We start from the raw sequence: 21532 nt of genomic DNA, 5'->3' as shown, positions 1-21532 counted from the left end.
GAAGGATTCAGTGAAAATAAAATCCAGCGAATATACCTTTTTTCCTATATTTTACATTCAATTTGTCAAAAATCAGTGAAAATAAATTCTATACAAAGCACCAACAATATTTTTTCAGCAAAAATTAATTCCAGCAAAAATAAAGCATTTTACAGTATATCACTGCCTCACAACTGTGCTTATTGATGGTGAAAACATGATATGTATATACCGTCTTTAGAGGTAATACTTCATATTAGGAATCAAACAATCGAAGTGTGACGATTTTTATACCTGGATAGTGGAAAAATCTATACCCATATTTATACCAAAGTACAAATTCTATCATCATTGTTTATTCCATATAAAACAGTTACCGTATTTGCTCTATTAGAAGAGCATCTCCAATAGAAGTACATGTAAGCCATTTCACTGAGGAGTGTGCGCCCTTTTCTATTCCGTGTTAAATCTCCGTTTAAATGTTGATTGCCTTGTTTAATTTCCGGGTTGATGTATATATGGATCTGAGGCGGAGATATTCGCTCATATACGGACCCATAAGTGTACCAAGTCGGAAAAATAATACCGATATTTATACATACCTTGACCAGAAATAAGACCGATACTTATGCTTAAAATCCGAAAAACGAGATCCATTTCAGGGACACGTTTCTATTAGGCAAGTTCTATGTATTCCCCCACCCTCAGGTGTTTTATGTGTTCCAAAATATACCTACACGCATTCGTATCTAAGAAATTGTCAAAACTGGGTGTTTATGGTGCTGTTGTACTGCTTTAGCGTCGTTGTATCGTTAATTTCACATGAAACAAGTTAATACAATATGCAAATTATCATATATTATAATCATTAAATTAGATCATTTGAATAATTGTTGTTCGCTCGTTTGTTTTTTAGTATCACCCTCTTGCGGCTTTGGCGGTAGTCAATGACAACATAATTGCACTACTGTTTTACTTTTCTTTTCGTTTCTTTTCTTTTCAACTGGCTACATACACATTTGGGTTAGTTGTATTCTCTAATCGTTCAATTAACCAATAATTTAATGGTACACCCTTGCAAAATGTTTTGACAATTGCTGTGTATGGTTATTTTGAAACTAGAGCGATAGACCCACAAGGAGTCGTAAACGTAAATCAAAACATATATCTTTGTTTCGATAATATTTTAAATTAGATCAAGTACAGTCTGGATAAATAACTGCGTTTTGCATTTCCAAATGGTGTAATTTGAGCATACCTATTCAAATCAACACTATATATCTTGCGTGAACTGGTTAATTTCACACAACGTGATCAACTCTTGTAATTCAAGTACTGTCGTACATTTACAAAGCAATTATTTCTGCAGTTCCATTGCGGGATTTGTGTTGTCAAAACGTACTCCAAGTCAGACCTGGTACCCATGCTGAAGTATAGCTTTTCAAAAAAGCCCCTAAACACGTACTTATTTTGGTGAGATTATACTCCTTCTCAAGTGCAGAAATTAACTTAAAATTATACCCTATATACATGCTAATATCATACTGTTTCCTAGTTGAGGTAACATAAATTCATGAAACTCCTTTTTTCACACGTTTATTTGTATATTTTAAAATATTCGACCCCAAACACGGTACGGTACACGTGTATACGCATCAAATAACTAAATAACATCACTTTTACGTGTTTTTTTACTTCAGCTTACGTACCATATTTTATTTACAGAATAAGATGTATTGACAACTTATTATGTGTTGTGTAGAATTGTATAGAAGAGATTCGGGTGGATAGAGATAACGGAGGCGAGATAACAGTGGCTTGAGGAAGTAACGAGGTTTATTACACTAACATAAAACAGCATCTGACAAACAAGGACAAATTCTCAATTTATAGGGGAATGGTCCATTCTTGAATTTAGGCGGGAAGAGGATATATTACATGGTTGTAATAGGTCAATAAGGAGGGGATCTGGTTGGCTAAAATATATGCGTTGTGATAGGCTGAATCTTTTGTATGCAGAATCCAAAAGTTGCATTAAGCTCGAGTGCTTATAATGATTCCCGATATGTGTTACATTATCACAGCGTATCCACCACGGTGAAAGTAGATGAACTGTCTGACAGTCAAAAACTGCTGGTAAAATCATATCGAGTAAAATTCATATTTAATTAAAACTTGGTGATTCAGAACTTGAGTTAGCAATAACAGTGTATGATAACACATTTTTTATATTATACTAACATTTTCGCTTTAGTTTCAACTAATTGACCGAAATATCTTCTCCATTTCAAAATACTCTCAAGTTTCAGGTGCGTCATTCCATTGTGTAATTATGTGGCAACATTCTTAAACTATGCTATTTTGTTTCTTTTTACAATTTGAATTTGGTAAATAAATTACATACCTATAATAAAGGCCTGAATCTAAAATGTTTTCTAAATGTTGGATTACAATTTTATTTGGGTAATGATTACGTGTTCGACTTTGACAGCGTGTTTCAATTTCAAGCATTATATATGTTTTTTGGAAGAAAAAATATTCCATTGTCACGCAAATTACTGGCTTGGAATATCATACCATATATAGAGAGGGGCCCACAATAGGTACAACTACCTCTAATTACGTGTTTCGTCAACGTTGCTTACGTTTTTCCAGGACCCCAATATTTAAATTATCATGTAAAGTCATTTTTCTGGATACCTGACTGTAACGTGACACGATTAGTAGATGCGTCAAATGTAAAGGAAAAACATATTCTTTGTTCATGTATTTTTCAACTTCTCTTACTTGTCGGATAATATATTGCATACTATTCGATAATGGATATATATGTATATTGGAAGATTGGAATGTACAAAAAGTGTTTGTCATTCATATGTAATCATATGGCCATACATAAAGTCAGCTTGTGTCCTAAACTGAAAAACAAACAAAACACGTTCCGAACCGAAAAGGGTAATTCCTATGTGAATCTCATACGTGAAAAAAAAATTAAATAAACGAATGACGTCATTAGTAGCTGACTCATTTCAACATTCTCTTCAAACATACACATAACATAGGTTTAGTATGTAAATTGTGGCATTTAATTAATCATTGTTTTTTTTTCCAAAAGGGGGCCTGACCTCCTTAGATCCACCACTGCCTCTTCCGTATACAATAGATCATGTGAAAATAATCCTATTCTGAACAACAGTAATTTCTGGCCGAGTAAACAGACATTGATGAGTACAAATAAACTAGTAAACATGGACTGTTTGTAACAATACTGCTTGCTATCAAAGGTTAGCGGACTTTTAGTATTAACGACAAGCAAAACAAAACATAGTTGAACTCTGGTGAACTTGCCCTTTGTTATATAATATTATTCCCTTTATCATAGTTTGTTTCAATATGAATATGCATTGTCATAATTAATATTGAATACAAACAAGTTTTGGGGTTGAAACAACAGTGGGGAAGCAGTCTACCGAATGTCCTTGATAGATGTAGATATCTTACAAAACATTGGTGCTTAATTTGTTTAATTATTTTAAGGCACATAATTTCTAGCTTTATTCAAAGTAACTTATCTCAGAAAAAATTGCAGCATTTAGATGTGAATAGATCCATAAAACGTGCAAGATAACAGATAATCTTAGCTGGCTTTTGTCCAAGTATTTTGTACAGGTGTCTGTCAAAAATTAATGATTCACTGAAACAAATATAAACTGCTTCATTATATTCATTGTATGACTACTGTATTATTTAAAAGGCAAAAGAAGAAACGCCCTCTATGAATAGCTATAATGTTGTAAGCTCTGCTTTGCATGCAAATCAATATAAAAAAGTTAGTTGGTGTCCAGTGGAGAGAGAAGTCAACAGTACTGTTGCCTCCTGAGAATCTACATCTTCAAACACTGTAATCTTTGTTTTTAAGTGCATTTTTAAATTACTATTGTAAAAGCTCCATCATTCTGTTCTAATAGCTGAAACAAATTCCTGTGAATTGTCATTTGTCGAATAAACTGTTTGTCAAATACAGAATACATATTTTTTAGTACAATTTTCTTTTATGTGTTTTTTATGAATATTGTTTTTGATTTGATGACTTTGAACTATACAGATTTTCTATAAGCTTCAGATCTTGATCAAAGTTTGGCACCCAGTTCAAAGGAGTGCTTATATAGATTTTCTGAAATCTTGTTTTCTGTAAAGATTTTATTGGTAGGTTTGCAAATGTGTATCAGACTGTGCAAAAACTCTCTCCTTGAGTTGGTTGTGAAACCCAGTCTAGTATTCCCATGGGATTTGGGAAATACATTACCAATGATATTATTAAAAGACAAGCAGCCTGTCGGCTGAGATAGCTCCGCTGTTAGCAATGCACATGGCAATTAAAGAACAGAAGATATCATTAGAAAATGAACAAATCTGAGAGAGGTCCACATGTAGTACCTATATGTATAATATATCAAAGCAATTGGACTTGCGGTTTTCAACAAGAAGTCGAAAATATCACTTTTTACCAAAAATTACAAAAATATTCATCAAAATTAGAGAATTAAAGATATCATTATGAAATGAACAAATCTGAGAGAGGTCCACATGTAGTACCTATATATGAAATATCAAAGCAATTGGACTTGCGGTTTTCAACAAGAAGTCGAAAATATCACTTTTTACCAAAAATTACAAAAATATTCACCGAAATTAGAGAATTAAAGATATCATTACAAAATGAACAAATCTGAGAGAGGTCCACATGTAGTACCTATATATGTAATATCAAAGCAATTGGACTTGCGGTTTTCAACAAGAAGTCGAAAATATCACTTTTTACCAAAAATATTCACCAAAATTAGAGAATTAAAGATATCATTACAAAATGAACAAATCTGAGAGAGGTCCACATGTAGTACCTATATATGTATTATCAAAGCAGTTGCACTTGCGGTTTTCAACAAGAAGTCGAAAATATCACTTTTTACCAAAAATTACAAAAATATTCACCAAAATTAGAGAATTAAAGATATCATTATGAAATGAACAAATCTGAGAGAGGTCCACATGTACCGGGGTAGTACCTATATATGAAATATCAAAGCAATTGGACTTGCGGTTTTCAACATAAAGTCGAAAATATCACTTTTTACCAAAAATGACAAAAATATTCACCAAAATTAGAGAATTAAAGATATCATTACAAAATGAACAAATCTGAGAGAGGTCCACATGTAGTACCTATATATGTATTATCAAAGCAATTGCACTTGCGGTTTTCAACAAGAAGTCGAAAATATCACTTTTTACTAAAAATGACAAAAATATTCACCAAAATTAGAGAATTGAAGATATCATCATGAAATGAATAAATCTGAGAGAGGTCTACCCAAGGTACATATACACCAAGTATCAAAGCATTCAGGCTTGTAGTTTTCAAGAAGAAGTCGAAAAAGTAAAACATTGACACGGACGACGGACGACGACGACGGACAATCACTCATATGATAAGCTCCACTCGACAAAGTCGACAGCGGAGCTAATAAATGATTTACTTCATTGAACTCGTACAACAATGCATATTTCCACTGAGTTCAGTGACCTTTGAGAGAGTATCACCAGTGATCAGTCAAGTAGAAACAGTCAAAATATTTTATCAGATTTTCTCTCAGGGAAGACTATGTTGATGAATAAGGTGACTAAGTTTGATGAAGTTTGGAATAGAATTAGTAAAGTAAACAAATATTAATGACGACAACGCCGAACAGAAGTTTTTCCCTTAATATACCTTTCCCTTCCATCCTTGATGGTACGGGCAAGGTAAAAAATAGTAATATTATTTTCAATAAATCACGGTTTCTAATGTTTAAATTGAACATATTCCTTTCAGTACCAATATAAAGCACACCTATCTACATAAAATTGCATCATACGAGTCAATATAAATAATATTCATGAGGTGAGTTGAAAAGTCACAACACTTCAAATAATTTGCATTCCCTACCACAAGGACAGGAAACATTTTGTATCCAAGTGACCTGATACCTGATCATAACATGTTTACATCTGTTTAAGGTAATGTAGGTTTCAATCTTTAAATATGATGGAACATACAATTTTCATTTCTCAATTAATTTCAGGACAAGCAAAACCTCTGGTTACCTGAAACTGTTCAAATTCCTGTTACTATTGTCAAAAATTTGTTATGTATTTTTTAAATTTTCTTGGTATGTCCATTTATTTACAGTGCTGAAAGCTATAATGTGATTGGAGGGGGGGACTCAAACAATATTAACTCCACTATAATAGGAATGTACCCCACCTAATTGCCCTCCTTCAAACATTTTCGAGATTTTTAAATTTGGGATTTAAGATTTGACCATTTTTAAAATTTATATTTAAATCTTTGCTAAATAGTTTAGAGTTGGCATACAGTTTGTTTACAGTATATTTACATAATCTGTACCATAATCCAAAAACACATTAATTTAATCAGCCAAATTGTAATCTTTTTTTTAGTTATTGCCCCATCTAGAAAATTGATTTATAAACAACAAAACAGACAATAGTTCTAATTTAAGTTCACTTTATTCTCATAATATTTAGAATTCCTTCAAACAGTTAAGCATCACATCATTTCTATGTTAAAATCACCCTGGAGCTAGGGGGTCTTTTTATTGAAAAGCAATACAGGGATGTGCTTCTCTATAAAAAAAGAAACTATAATTATTAATTAACAAAAATCACTCTTTTTTGGATATAAACTTGTGTCCACAGATGTACATTTTTTTAAGACAATTGTGAAACTGTTTTTCATTATTGCTTTATTTGGCCATCTGGAATGAATTAATAGACTGGACACATAGCACATCCAAAATAAACTTTTATGCATTCTTTGTATTGTGTATAAACAACATATTTATTAATAGCTTAGAAAAACTATAGGAACAAAAGTAATATTCCCTATTACCGTATAACAGTTGATACATTGTGTATATTTGTATATATTAAAGTTTGTATACATTACAAAATATTTTGTGTCTGTCACAGAACTAAAATGTATTTTTCAATCAAAACCTAAATGTGAAGAAAATTCTAAAAATAGCTACATGCAAAAAATTTAAGAATTCCACCAATGATAGGAAGGAGATGGTGATAGTGAAGACTGTGTTGGTGAGTACAGTAATGATACAAGATAATCTAAAAACTGAAAAATAAAACGATGCCACATTATAAATTTTATGGTAATTTATGTCAGTATGATGTCACATTTCATTCAAGGAAGCAGCAGACCATGCGAGTCCCAGAAGAAATGACAGATTAATACAAAAGTGAGATTTCTGTACCCCTTGAACGAAGAGACTTTCTGAAGTTTCTGAAACCAACATGATGCAAGTTATATGGCACCACTGCAAGCCAGCATAGGTATACATATATTTATGCAATGGGAATTCATAACAAGACTCTGAACCAATTAATCTATACAAATATAGAATAGATACAGAATACAGACAGACAATGGCAATGAAAGTAACATTGATATTGATATTAAACAAAATGTTACATATATTTAAGGTGTAAATAATTAAAAACTGTTTTTTCTAGTGAAGTAAAACATCAGCATGTTCAACATTCGGTGAATATAAGCATAATAACATTGACACTCTCAGTAACACACAGACTTGATGTCTGAACAGATGCGTGTAATGCAGTGTTTGTTACTTACAGTAGCCTTGTACACACTACACCATAGCCAACAACTGAATGTCATATAAAAGCACATACATGTAGCGGTAGGAATTCAAAATATGACACAAAAAATATATGAAAAATTAAAATATGCAAAAATCAAAATATTTTTAACAATACAGTGCTAGAAAAAAAATTATGAAATTATGAATTTATGTTTAAAATTGATGACTAACATCAAGCATTTGTATATAGTTCATGTGATAAACAGCCTCAAAAATTCATCTCAATAACTTTAAATCTACTTTTAGATAAAACAGTTACATTGTGTTCAACTGCATCATATAGAATCAAGAATTTATTAAGATAATAGTATGCATTTAGACATATTTTGACAATTGCATCACAGAATTCAGTGGACTGAACAATGGCAATGCAAAATGTAGCTACTGACCAATGGCATCAAAGAATACAGTAAATTGACCAATGGTATCACAGGTAATTATTACACCATGTCATTATTGACATGACACATTGTAACAATCAACATGTGGCATAATTTATCATGTGATTGCAACTATTGCTCAGTGCCAAGCATGGATGAAAATAATAGTTTTTGAGGTTTATTTGTTTTTTGCACAATCTAGAGCAATTTTTTAAATTAAATGCAAGACTAAAACATTAGTTTAGATCACTGTATTTCGTTTAACTATTAGACGAAGTACATCAAAGCTTTTACAAATGCCTGATAAAATGATCAACATTAAACACATTTCAATAGAGCCAAATTTCTACTATACATGCAAATAAAAATATTAATAAATTGTAGTTGTTTTGCAACTACAGTAGTAATAATGTAGATATTCTTGATTAATAGTAAAAAACAAATTATAAAGTGAATTTATGTGATTAAATAATTAAGCATTAAATGCATGTTTGGTCAGGTTAAAAAAAATGAACAAAAGCAAAACTAACTCTATCATATAGCTGATAATTATATAATTTTTTCCAACAAAACAAGGAGTATTTCATATAGTAAAACTTATACCAAGCAAGTCATTTAATCCCCACATTTGTGAATGACACAACCACTCTAAAACTGCTGTCACCTTTATCCAATGACATGATTTTATTCAATGGGAAATGATTCAAAATAAACAGTGCCAGTGTTTACAAACTGAACCAGGATAAAAATAACTGAATAATAGAGAGATTCATTACATGAAAAAATGTGTATGTTATTTGGGATGAGACCAAAAGAGCATTGTTCAGTATTGCACTTTATGGTATGCAAATTTTATTCATGCATGAGCAATATGCATATTTTACCAACATTCTTCAATTAAAAATTTTAAGTATCTGATAATGATACAAGTCTTGATCAAATTATTTTGCAAAAACAAATTGAAAAAACGTAAGAGTTATGATTTTGGCTTTCAAAAATCAGTTTAAAAATAAAGATGCTATGTGAGATTCAGCGCTGCATATTGTAGCCATATGCAAGTATTTGGGAGTATATACAGTGAATAGAAGAGCCTCAAAACCATAATATCATTGCCTTGTGATGACTGAACCAATACTCATATCAAGATTTATGAATCATCGGTGATACACTGAAAAAACAAAACAAAAAAAAACAGCATTTAAACAAGGTTGGTAAAAATCTACCCCAGATTGTAACATCACATAACTTACAGCAATTTTACAGGCATTATACACAGTACTACAATAGCAGAGATATCAGATATACACAGTACTACACTCGCTGAGATATCAGATATACACAGTACTACACTAGGTGAGATACCAGATATACATAGTACTACACTAGCTGAGATACCAGACATACACAGTACTACAATAGCAGAGATACCAGATATACACAGTACTACACTAGCTGAGATACCAGATATACACAGTACTACACTAGCTGAGATACCAGATATACACAGTACTACACTAGCTGAGATACCAGATATACACAGTACTACACTAGCTGAGATACCAGACATACACAATACTACACTAGCTGAGATACCAGATATACACAGTACTACACTAGCTGAGATACTAGACATACACAGTACTACACTAGCTGAGATACCAGACATACACAGTACTACACTAGCTGAGATACCAGATATACACAGTACTACACTAGCTGAGATACCAGATATACACAGTACTACACTAGCTGAGATACCAGATATACACAGTACTACACTAGCTGAGATACCAGATATACACAGTACTACACTAGCTGCGATACCAGACATACACAGTACTACACTAGCTGAGATACCAGATATACACAGTACTACACTCGCTGAGATACCAGACATACACAGTACTACACTAGCTGAGATACCAGACATACACAGTACTACACTAGCTGAGATACCAGACATACACAGTACTACACTAGCAGAGATACCAGATATACACAGTACTACACTAGCTGAGATACCAGATATACACAGTACTACACTAGCTGAGATACCAGATATACACAGTACTACACTAGCTGAGATACCAGATATACACAGTACTACACTAGCTGAGATACCAGACATACACAATACTACACTAGCTGAGATACCAGATATACACAGTACTACACTAGCTGAGATACTAGACATACACAGTACTACACTAGCTGAGATACCAGACATACACAGTACTACACTAGCTGAGATACCAGATATACACAGTACTACACTAGCTGAGATACCAGATATACACAGTACTACACTAGCTGAGATACCAGATATACACAGTACTACACTAGCTGAGATACCAGATATACACAGTACTACACTAGCTGCGATACCAGACATACACAGTACTACACTAGCTGAGATACCAGATATACACAGTACTACACTCGCTGAGATACCAGACATACACAGTACTACACTAGCTGAGATACCAGACATACACAGTACTACACTAGCTGAGATACCAGACATACACAGTACTACACTAGCAGAGATACCAGATATACACAGTACTACACTAGCTGAGATACCAGACATACACAGTACTACACTAGCAGAGATACCAGATATACACAGTACTACACTAGCTGAGATATCAGATATACACAGTACTACACTAGCAGAGATACCAGATATACACAGTACTACACTAGCTGAGATACCAGACATTCACAGTACTACACTAGCTGAGATACCAGACATACACAGTACTACACTAGATGAGATATCAGACATACACAGTATTACACTAGCTGAGATATCAGACATACACTGTACTACATGAGCTGAGATATCAGACATACACAGTACTACACTAGCTGAGATATCAGACATACACAGTACTACACTAGCTGAGATATCAGACATACACAGTACTACACTAGCTGAGATACCAGACATACACAGTACTACACTAGCTGAGATACCAGACATACACAGTACTACACTAGCTGAGATACCAGACATACACAGTACTACACTCGCTGAGATACCAGACATACACAGTACTACACTAGCTGAGATACCAGACATACACAGTACTACACTAGCAGAGATACCAGATATACACAGTACTACACTAGCAGAGATACCAGATATACACAGTACTACACTAGCAGAGATATCAGATATACACAGTACTACACTAGCAGAGATATCAGATATACACAGTACTACACTAGCTGAGATACCAGATATACACAGTACTACACTAGCAGAGATATCAGATATACACAGTACTACACTAGCTGAGATACCAGACATACACAGCACTACATGAGCTGAGATACCAGACATTCACAGTACTACACTCGCTGAGATACCAGACATACACAGTACTACACTAGCAGAGATATCAGATATACACAGTACTACACTAGCTGAGATACCAGACATTCACAGTACTACACTAGCTGAGATACCAGACATACACAGTACTACACTAGATGAGATATCACACATACACTGTACTACACTAGCTGAGATACCAGACATACACAGTATTACACTAGCTGAGATATCAGACATACACTGTACTACACGAGCTGAGATATCAGACATACATAGTACTACACTAGCTGAGATATCAGACATACACAGTACTACACTAGCTGAGATATCAGACATACACAGTACTACACGAGCTGAGATACCAGACATACACAGTACTACACTAGCTGAGATACCAGACATACACGGTACTACACTAGCTGAGATACCAGACATACACAGTACTACACTCACTGAGATACCAGACATACACAGTACTACACTAGCTGAGATACCATATATACACAGTACTACACTAGCTGAGATACCAGATATACACAGTACTACACTAGCTGAGATATCACACATACACTGTACTACACTAGCTGAGATACCAGACATACACAGTATTACACTAGCTGAGATATCAGACATACACTGTACTACACGAGCTGAGATATCAGACATACACAGTACTACAATAGCAGAGATACCAGATATACACAGTACTACACTAGCTGAGATACCAGATATACACAGTACTACACTAGCTGAGATACCAGATATACACAGTACTACACTAGCTGAGATACCAGATATACACAGTACTACACTAGCTGAGATACCAGACATACACAGTACTACACTAGCTGAGATACCAGATATACACAGTACTACACTAGCTGAGATACCAGACATACACAGTACTACACTAGCTGAGATACCAGACATACACAGTACTACACTAGCTGAGATACCAGATATACACAGTACTACACTAGCTGAGATACCAGATATACACAGTACTACACTAGCTGAGATACCAGATATACACAGTACTACACTCGCTGAGATACCAGACATTCACAGTACTACACTAGCTGAGATACCAGACATACACAGTACTACACTAGCTGAGATACCAGACATACACAGTACTACACTAGCAGAGATACCAGATATACACAGTACTACACTAGCTGAGATACCAGACATACACAGTACTACACTAGCAGAGATACCAGATATACACAGTACTACACTAGCTGAGATATCAGATATACACAGTACTACACTAGCAGAGATACCAGATATACACAGTACTACACTAGCTGAGATACCAGACATTCACAGTACTACACTAGCTGAGATACCAGACATACACAGTACTACACTAGATGAGATATCAGACATACACAGTATTACACTAGCTGAGATATCAGACATACACTGTACTACACGAGCTGAGATATCAGACATACACAGTACTACACTAGCTGAGATATCAGACATACACAGTACTACACTAGCTGAGATACCAGACATACACAGTACTACACTAGCTGAGATACCAGACATACACAGTACTACACTAGCTGAGATACCAGACATACACAGTACTACACTAGCTGAGATACCAGACATACACAGTACTACACTCGCTGAGATACCAGACATACACAGTACTACACTAGCTGAGATACCAGACATACACAGTACTACACTAGCAGAGATACCAGATATACACAGTACTACACTAGCAGAGATACCAGATATACACAGTACTACACTAGCAGAGATATCAGATATACACAGTACTACACTAGCAGAAATATCAGATATACACAGTACTACACTAGCTGAGATACCAGATATACACAGTACTACACTAGCAGAGATATCAGATATACACAGTACTACACTAGCAGAGATATCAGATATACACAGTACTACACTAGCAGAGATATCAGATATACACAGTACTACACTAGCTGAGATACCAGACATACACAGCACTACACGAGCTGAGATACCAGACATTCACAGCACTACACTCGCTGAGATACCAGACATACACAGTACTACACTAGCAGAGATATCAGATATACACAGTACTACACTCGCTGAGATACCAGACATACACAGCACTACACTAGCTGAGATACCAGACATTCACAGTACTACACTAGCTGAGATACCAGATATACACAGTACTACACTAGCTGAGATATCAGACATACACAGTACTACACTAGCTGAGATACCAGATATACACAATACTACACTAGCTGAGATACCAGATATACACAGTACTACACTAGCTGAGATACTAGACATACACAGTACTACACTAGCTGAGATACCAGACATACACAGTACTACACTAGCTGAGATACCAGATATACACAGTACTACACTAGCTGAGATACCAGATATACACAGTACTACACTAGCTGAGATACCAGATATACACAGTACTACACTAGCTGAGATACCAGATATACACAGTACTACACTAGCTGCGATACCAGACATACACAGTACTACACTAGCTGAGATACCAGATATACACAGTATTACACTCGCTGAGATACCAGACATACACAGTACTACACTAGCTGAGATACCAGACATACACAGTACTACACTAGCTGAGATACCAGACATACACAGTACTACACTAGCAGAGATACCAGATATACACAGTACTACACTAGCTGAGATACCAGACATACACAGTACTACACTAGCAGAGATACCAGATATACACAGTACTACACTAGCTGAGATATCAGATATACACAGTACTACACTAGCAGAGATACCAGATATACACAGTACTACACTAGCTGAGATACCAGACATTCACAGTACTACACTAGCTGAGATACCAGACATACACAGTACTACACTAGATGAGATATCAGACATACACAGTATTACACTAGCTGAGATATCAGACATACACTGTACTACATGAGCTGAGATATCAGACATACACAGTACTACACTAGCTGAGATATCAGACATACACAGTACTACACTAGCTGAGATATCAGACATACACAGTACTACACTAGCTGAGATACCAGACATACACAGTACTACACTAGCTGAGATACCAGACATACACAGTACTACACTAGCTGAGATACCAGACATACACAGTACTACACTCGCTGAGATACCAGACATACACAGTACTACACTAGCTGAGATACCAGACATACACAGTACTACACTAGCAGAGATACCAGATATACACAGTACTACACTAGCAGAGATACCAGATATACACAGTACTACACTAGCAGAGATATCAGATATACACAGTACTACACTAGCAGAGATATCAGATATACACAGTACTACACTAGCTGAGATACCAGATATACACAGTACTACACTAGCAGAGATATCAGATATACACAGTACTACACTAGCTGAGATACCAGACATACACAGCACTACACGAGCTGAGATACCAGACATTCACAGTACTACACTCGCTGAGATACCAGACATACACAGTACTACACTAGCAGAGATATCAGATATACACAGTACTACACTAGCTGAGATACCAGACATTCACAGTACTACACTAGCTGAGATACCAGACATACACAGTACTACACTAGATGAGATATCACACATACACTGTACTACACTAGCTGAGATACCAGACATACACAGTATTACACTAGCTGAGATATCAGACATACACTGTACTACACGAGCTGAGATATCAGACATACACAGTACTACACTAGCTGAGATATCAGACATACACAGTACTACACTAGCTGAGATATCAGACATACACAGTACTACACGAGCTGAGATACCAGACATACACAGTACTACACTAGCTGAGATACCAGACATACACGGTACTACACTAGCTGAGATACCAGACATACACAGTACTACACTCACTGAGATACCAGACATACACAGTACTACACTAGCTGAGATACCAGACATACACAGTATTACACTAGCTGAGATATCAGACATACACTGTACTACACGAGCTGAGATATCAGACATACACAGTACTACCATAGCAGAGATACCAGATATACACAGTACTACACTAGCTGAGATACCAGATATACACAGTACTACACTAGCTGAGATACCAGATATACACAGTACTACACTAGCTGAGATACCAGATATACACAGTACTACACTAGCTGAGATACCAGACATACACAGTACTACACTAGCTGAGATACCAGATATACACAGTACTACACTAGCTGAGATACCAGACATACACAGTACTACACTAGCTGAGATACCAGACATACACAGTACTACACTAGCTGAGATACCAGATATACACAGTACTACACTCGCTGAGATACCAGATATACACAGTACTACACTAGCTGAGATACCAGATATACACAGTACTACACTAGCTGAGATACCAGATATACACAGTACTACACTAGCTGCGATACCAGACATACACAGTACTACACTAGCTGAGATACCAGATATACACAGTACTAAACTCGCTGAGATACCAGACATTCACAGTACTACACTAGCTGAGATACCAGACATACACAGTACTACACTAGCTGAGATATCAGACATACACAGTACTACACTAGCTGAGATATCAGACATACACAGTACTACACTAGCTGAGATACCAGACATACACAGTACTACACTAGCTGAGATACCAGACATACACAGTACTACACTAGCTGAGATACCAGACATACACAGTACTACACTAGCTGAGATACCAGACATACACAGTACTACACTCGCTGAGATACCAGACATACACAGTACTACACTAGCTGAGATACCAGACATACACAGTACTACACTAGCAGAGATACCAGATATACACAGTACTACACCTAGCAGAGATACCAGATATACACAGTACTACACTAGCAGAGATATCAGATATACACAGTACTACACTAGCAGAGATATCAGATATACACAGTACTACACTAGCTGAGATACCAGATATACACAGTACTACACTAGCAGAGATATCAGATATACACAGTACTACACTAGCTGAGATATCAGATATACACAGTACTACACTAGCTGAGATACCAGACATACACAGCACTACACGAGCTGAGATACCAGACATTCACAGTACTACACTCGCTGAGATACCAGACATACACAGTACTACACTAGCAGAGATATCAGATATACACAGTACTACACTCGCTGAGATACCAGACATACACAGCACTACACTAGCTGAGATACCGGACATTCACAGTACTACACTAGCTGAGATACCAGACATACACAGTACTACACTAGATGAGATATCACACATACACTGTACTACACTAGCTGAGATACCAGACATACACAGTATTACACTAGCTGAGATATCAGACATACACTGTACTACACGAGCTGAGATATCAGACATACACAGTACTACACTAGCTGAGATATCAGACATACACAGTACTACACTAGCTGAGATATCAGACATACACAGTACTACACAAGCTGAGATACCAGACATACACAGTACTACACTAGCTGAGATACCAGACATACACGGTACTACACTAGCTGAGATACCAGACATACACAGTACTACACTCACTGAGATACCAGACATACACAGTACTACACTAGCTGAGATACCAGACATACACAGTATTACACTAGCTGAGATATCAGACATACACTGTACTACACGAGCTGAGATATCAGACATACACAGTACTACCATAGCAGAGATACCAGATATACACAGTACTACACTAGCTGAGATACCAGATATACACAGTACTACACTAGCTGAGATACCAGATATACACAGTACTACACTAGCTGAGATACCAGATATACACAGTACTACACTAGCTGAGATACCAGACATACACAGTACTACACTAGCTGAGATACCAGATATACACAGTACTACACTAGCTGAGATACCAGACATACACAGTACTACACTAGCTGAGATACCAGACATACACAGTACTACACTAGCTGAGATACCAGATATACACAGTACTACACTCGCTGAGATACCAGATATACACAGTACTACACTAGCTGAGATACCAGATATACACAGTACTACACTAGCTGAGATACCAGATATACACAGTACTACACTAGCTGCGATACCAGACATACACAGTACTACACTAGCTGAGATACCAGATATACACAGTACTACACTCGCTGAGATACCAGACATTCACAGTACTACACTAGCTGAGATACCAGACATACACAGTACTACACTAGCTGAGATATCAGACATACACAGTACTACACTAGCTGAGATATCAGACATACACAGTACTACACTAGCTGAGATACCAGACATACACAGTACTACACTAGCTGAGATACCAGACATACACAGTACTACACTAGCTGAGATACCAGACATACACAGTACTACACTAGCTGAGATACCAGACATACACAGTACTACACTCGCTGAGATACCAGAAATACACAGTACTACACTAGCTGAGATACCAGACATACACAGTACTACACTAGCAGAGATACCAGATATACACAGTACTACACCTAGCAGAGATACCAGATATACACAGTACTACACTAGCAGAGATATCAGATATACACAGTACTACACTAGCAGAGATATCAGATATACACAGTACTACACTAGCTGAGATACCAGATATACACAGTACTACACTAGCAGAGATATCAGATATACACAGTACTACACTAGCAGAGATATCAGATATACACAGTACTACACTAGCTGAGATACCAGACATACACAGCACTACACGAGCTGAGATACCAGACATTCACAGTACTACACTCGCTGAGATACCAGACATACACAGTACTACACTAGCAGAGATATCAGATATACACAGTACTACACTCGCTGAGATACCAGACATACACAGCACTACACTAGCTGAGATACCGGACATTCACAGTACTACACTAGCTGAGATACCAGACATACACAGTACTACACTAGATGAGATATCACACATACACTGTACTACACTAGCTGAGATACCAGACATACACAGTATTACACTAGCTGAGATATCAGACATACACTGTACTACACGAGCTGAGATATCAGACATACACAGTACTACACTAGCTGAGATATCAGACATACACAGTACTACACTAGCTGAGATATCAGACATACACAGTACTACACAAGCTGAGATACCAGACATACACAGTACTACACTAGCTGAGATACCAGACATACACGGTACTACACTAGCTGAGATACCAGACATACACAGTACTACACTAGCTGAGATATCAGACATACACAGTACTACACTTGCTGAGATACCAGATATACACAGTACTACTCTAGCTGAGATATCAGACATACACAGTACTGCACTAGCTGATATACCAGACATACACAGCACTACACTAGCTGAGATACCAGATATACACAGTACTACACTAGCTGAGATATCAGACATACACAGTATTATACACTAGCTGAGATATCAGATATACACAGTACTACACTAGCTGAGATATCAGACATACACAGTACTACACTAGCTGAGATATCAGACATACACAGTACTACACTAGCTGAGATACCAGACATACACAGTACTACACTAGCTGAGATATCAGACATACACAGTACTACACTAGCTGAGATACCAGATATACACAGTACTACACTAGCTGAGATATCAGACATACACAGTATTACACTAGCTGAGATATCAGACATACACAGTACTACACTAGCTGAGATACCAGACATACACAGTACTACACTAGCTGAGATACCAGATATACACAGTACTACACTAGCTGAGATACTAGACATACACAGTACTACACTAGCTGAGATACCAGACATACACAGTACTACACTAGCTGAGATACCAGATATACACAGTACTACACTAGCTGAGATATCAGATATACACAGTACTACACTAGCTGAGATACCAGATATACACAGTACTACACTAGCAGAGATATCAGATATACACAGTACTACACTAGCTGAGATACCAGACATACACAGCACTACACGAGCTGAGATACCAGACATTCACAGTACTACACTCGCTGAGATACCAGACATACACAGTACTACACTAGCAGAGATACCAGATATACACAGTACTACACTAGCAGAGATACCAGATATACACAGTACTACACTAGCAGAGATATCAGATATACACAGTACTACACTAGCAGAGATATCAGATATACACAGTACTACACTAGCTGAGATACCAGATATACACAGTACTACACTAGCAGAGATATCAGATATACACAGTACTACACTAGCTGAGATACCAGACATACACAGCACTACACGAGCTGAGATACCAGACATTCACAGTACTACACTCGCTGAGATACCAGACATACACAGTACTACACTAGCAGAGATATCAGATATACACAGTACTACACTAGCTGAGATACCAGACATTCACAGTACTACACTAGCTGAGATACCAGACATACACAGTACTACACTAGATGAGATATCACACATACACTGTACTACACTAGCTGAGATACCAGACATACACAGTATTACACTAGCTGAGATATCAGACATACACTGTACTACACGAGCTGAGATATCAGACATACACAGTACTACACTAGCTGAGATATCAGACATACACAGTACTACACTAGCTGAGATATCAGACATACACAGTACTACACGAGCTGAGATACCAGACATACACAGTACTACACTAGCTGAGATACCAGACATACACGGTACTACACTAGCTGAGATACCAGACATACACAGTACTACACTCACTGAGATACCAGACATACACAGTACTACACTAGCTGAGATACCATATATACACAGTACTACACTAGCTGAGATACCAGATATACACAGTACTACACTAGCTGAGATATCACACATACACTGTACTACACTAGCTGAGATACCAGACATACACAGTATTACACTAGCTGAGATATCAGACATACACTGTACTACACGAGCTGAGATATCAGACATACACAGTACTACAATAGCAGAGATACCAGATATACACAGTACTACACTAGCTGAGATACCAGATATACACAGTACTACACTAGCTGAGATACCAGATATACACAGTACTACACTAGCTGAGATACCAGATATACACAGTACTACACTAGCTGAGATACCAGACATACACAGTACTACACTAGCTGAGATACCAGATATACACAGTACTACACTAGCTGAGATACCAGACATACACAGTACTACACTAGCTGAGATACCAGACATACACAGTACTACACTAGCTGAGATACCAGATATACACAGTACTACACTCGCTGAGATACCAGATATACACAATACTACACTAGCTGAGATACCAGACATACACAGTACTACACTAGCTGAGATACCAGACATACACAGTACTACACTCGCTGAGATACCAGACATACACAGTACTACACTAGCTGAGATACCAGACATACACAGTACTACACTAGCAGAGATACCAGATATACACAGTACTACACTAGCAGAGATACCAGATATACACAGTACTACACTAGCAGAGATATCAGATATACACAGTACTACACTAGCAGAGATATCAGATATACACAGTACTACACTAGCTGAGATACCAGATATACACAGTACTACACTAGCAGAGATATCAGATATACACAGTACTACACTAGCTGAGATACCAGACATACACAGCACTACACGAGCTGAGATACCAGACATTCACAGTACTACACTCGCTGAGATACCAGACATACACAGTACTACACTAGCAGAGATATCAGATATACACAGTACTACACTAGCTGAGATACCAGACATTCACAGTACTACACTAGCTGAGATACCAGACATACACAGTACTACACTAGATGAGATATCACACATACACTGTACTACACTAGCTGAGATACCAGACATACACAGTATTACACTAGCTGAGATATCAGACATACACTGTACTACACGAGCTGAGATATCAGACATACACAGTACTACACTAGCTGAGATATCAGACATACACAGTACTACACTAGCTGAGATATCAGACATACACAGTACTACACGAGCT

General features: G+C 36.6%; 1 protein-coding gene across 2 annotated transcripts in view; it reads right to left on the bottom strand.

Moving 5' to 3' along the window:
- Positions 1-6530: 6530 nt before the first annotated feature.
- Positions 6531-21532, bottom strand: part of LOC144349580 (uncharacterized) — a 57993-nt gene continuing 42991 nt past the window's right edge. For both annotated transcript variants that reach the window (XM_085494994.1, XM_085494995.1), the window contains exon 5: positions 6531-9263. In XM_085494994.1, the coding sequence (XP_085351120.1) occupies positions 9243-9263 (21 nt within the window). In that variant the 3' untranslated portion in view covers positions 6531-9242. The remainder of the gene's footprint in view (positions 9264-21532) is intronic.

Source organism: Saccoglossus kowalevskii, chromosome 21 (genome assembly GCF_978046115.1).
Source record: "Saccoglossus kowalevskii chromosome 21, keSacKowa6.1, whole genome shotgun sequence".
Lineage (NCBI taxonomy): Eukaryota > Metazoa > Hemichordata > Enteropneusta > Harrimaniidae > Saccoglossus > Saccoglossus kowalevskii.
This window is presented reverse-complemented; position numbering and strand designations above follow the sequence as displayed.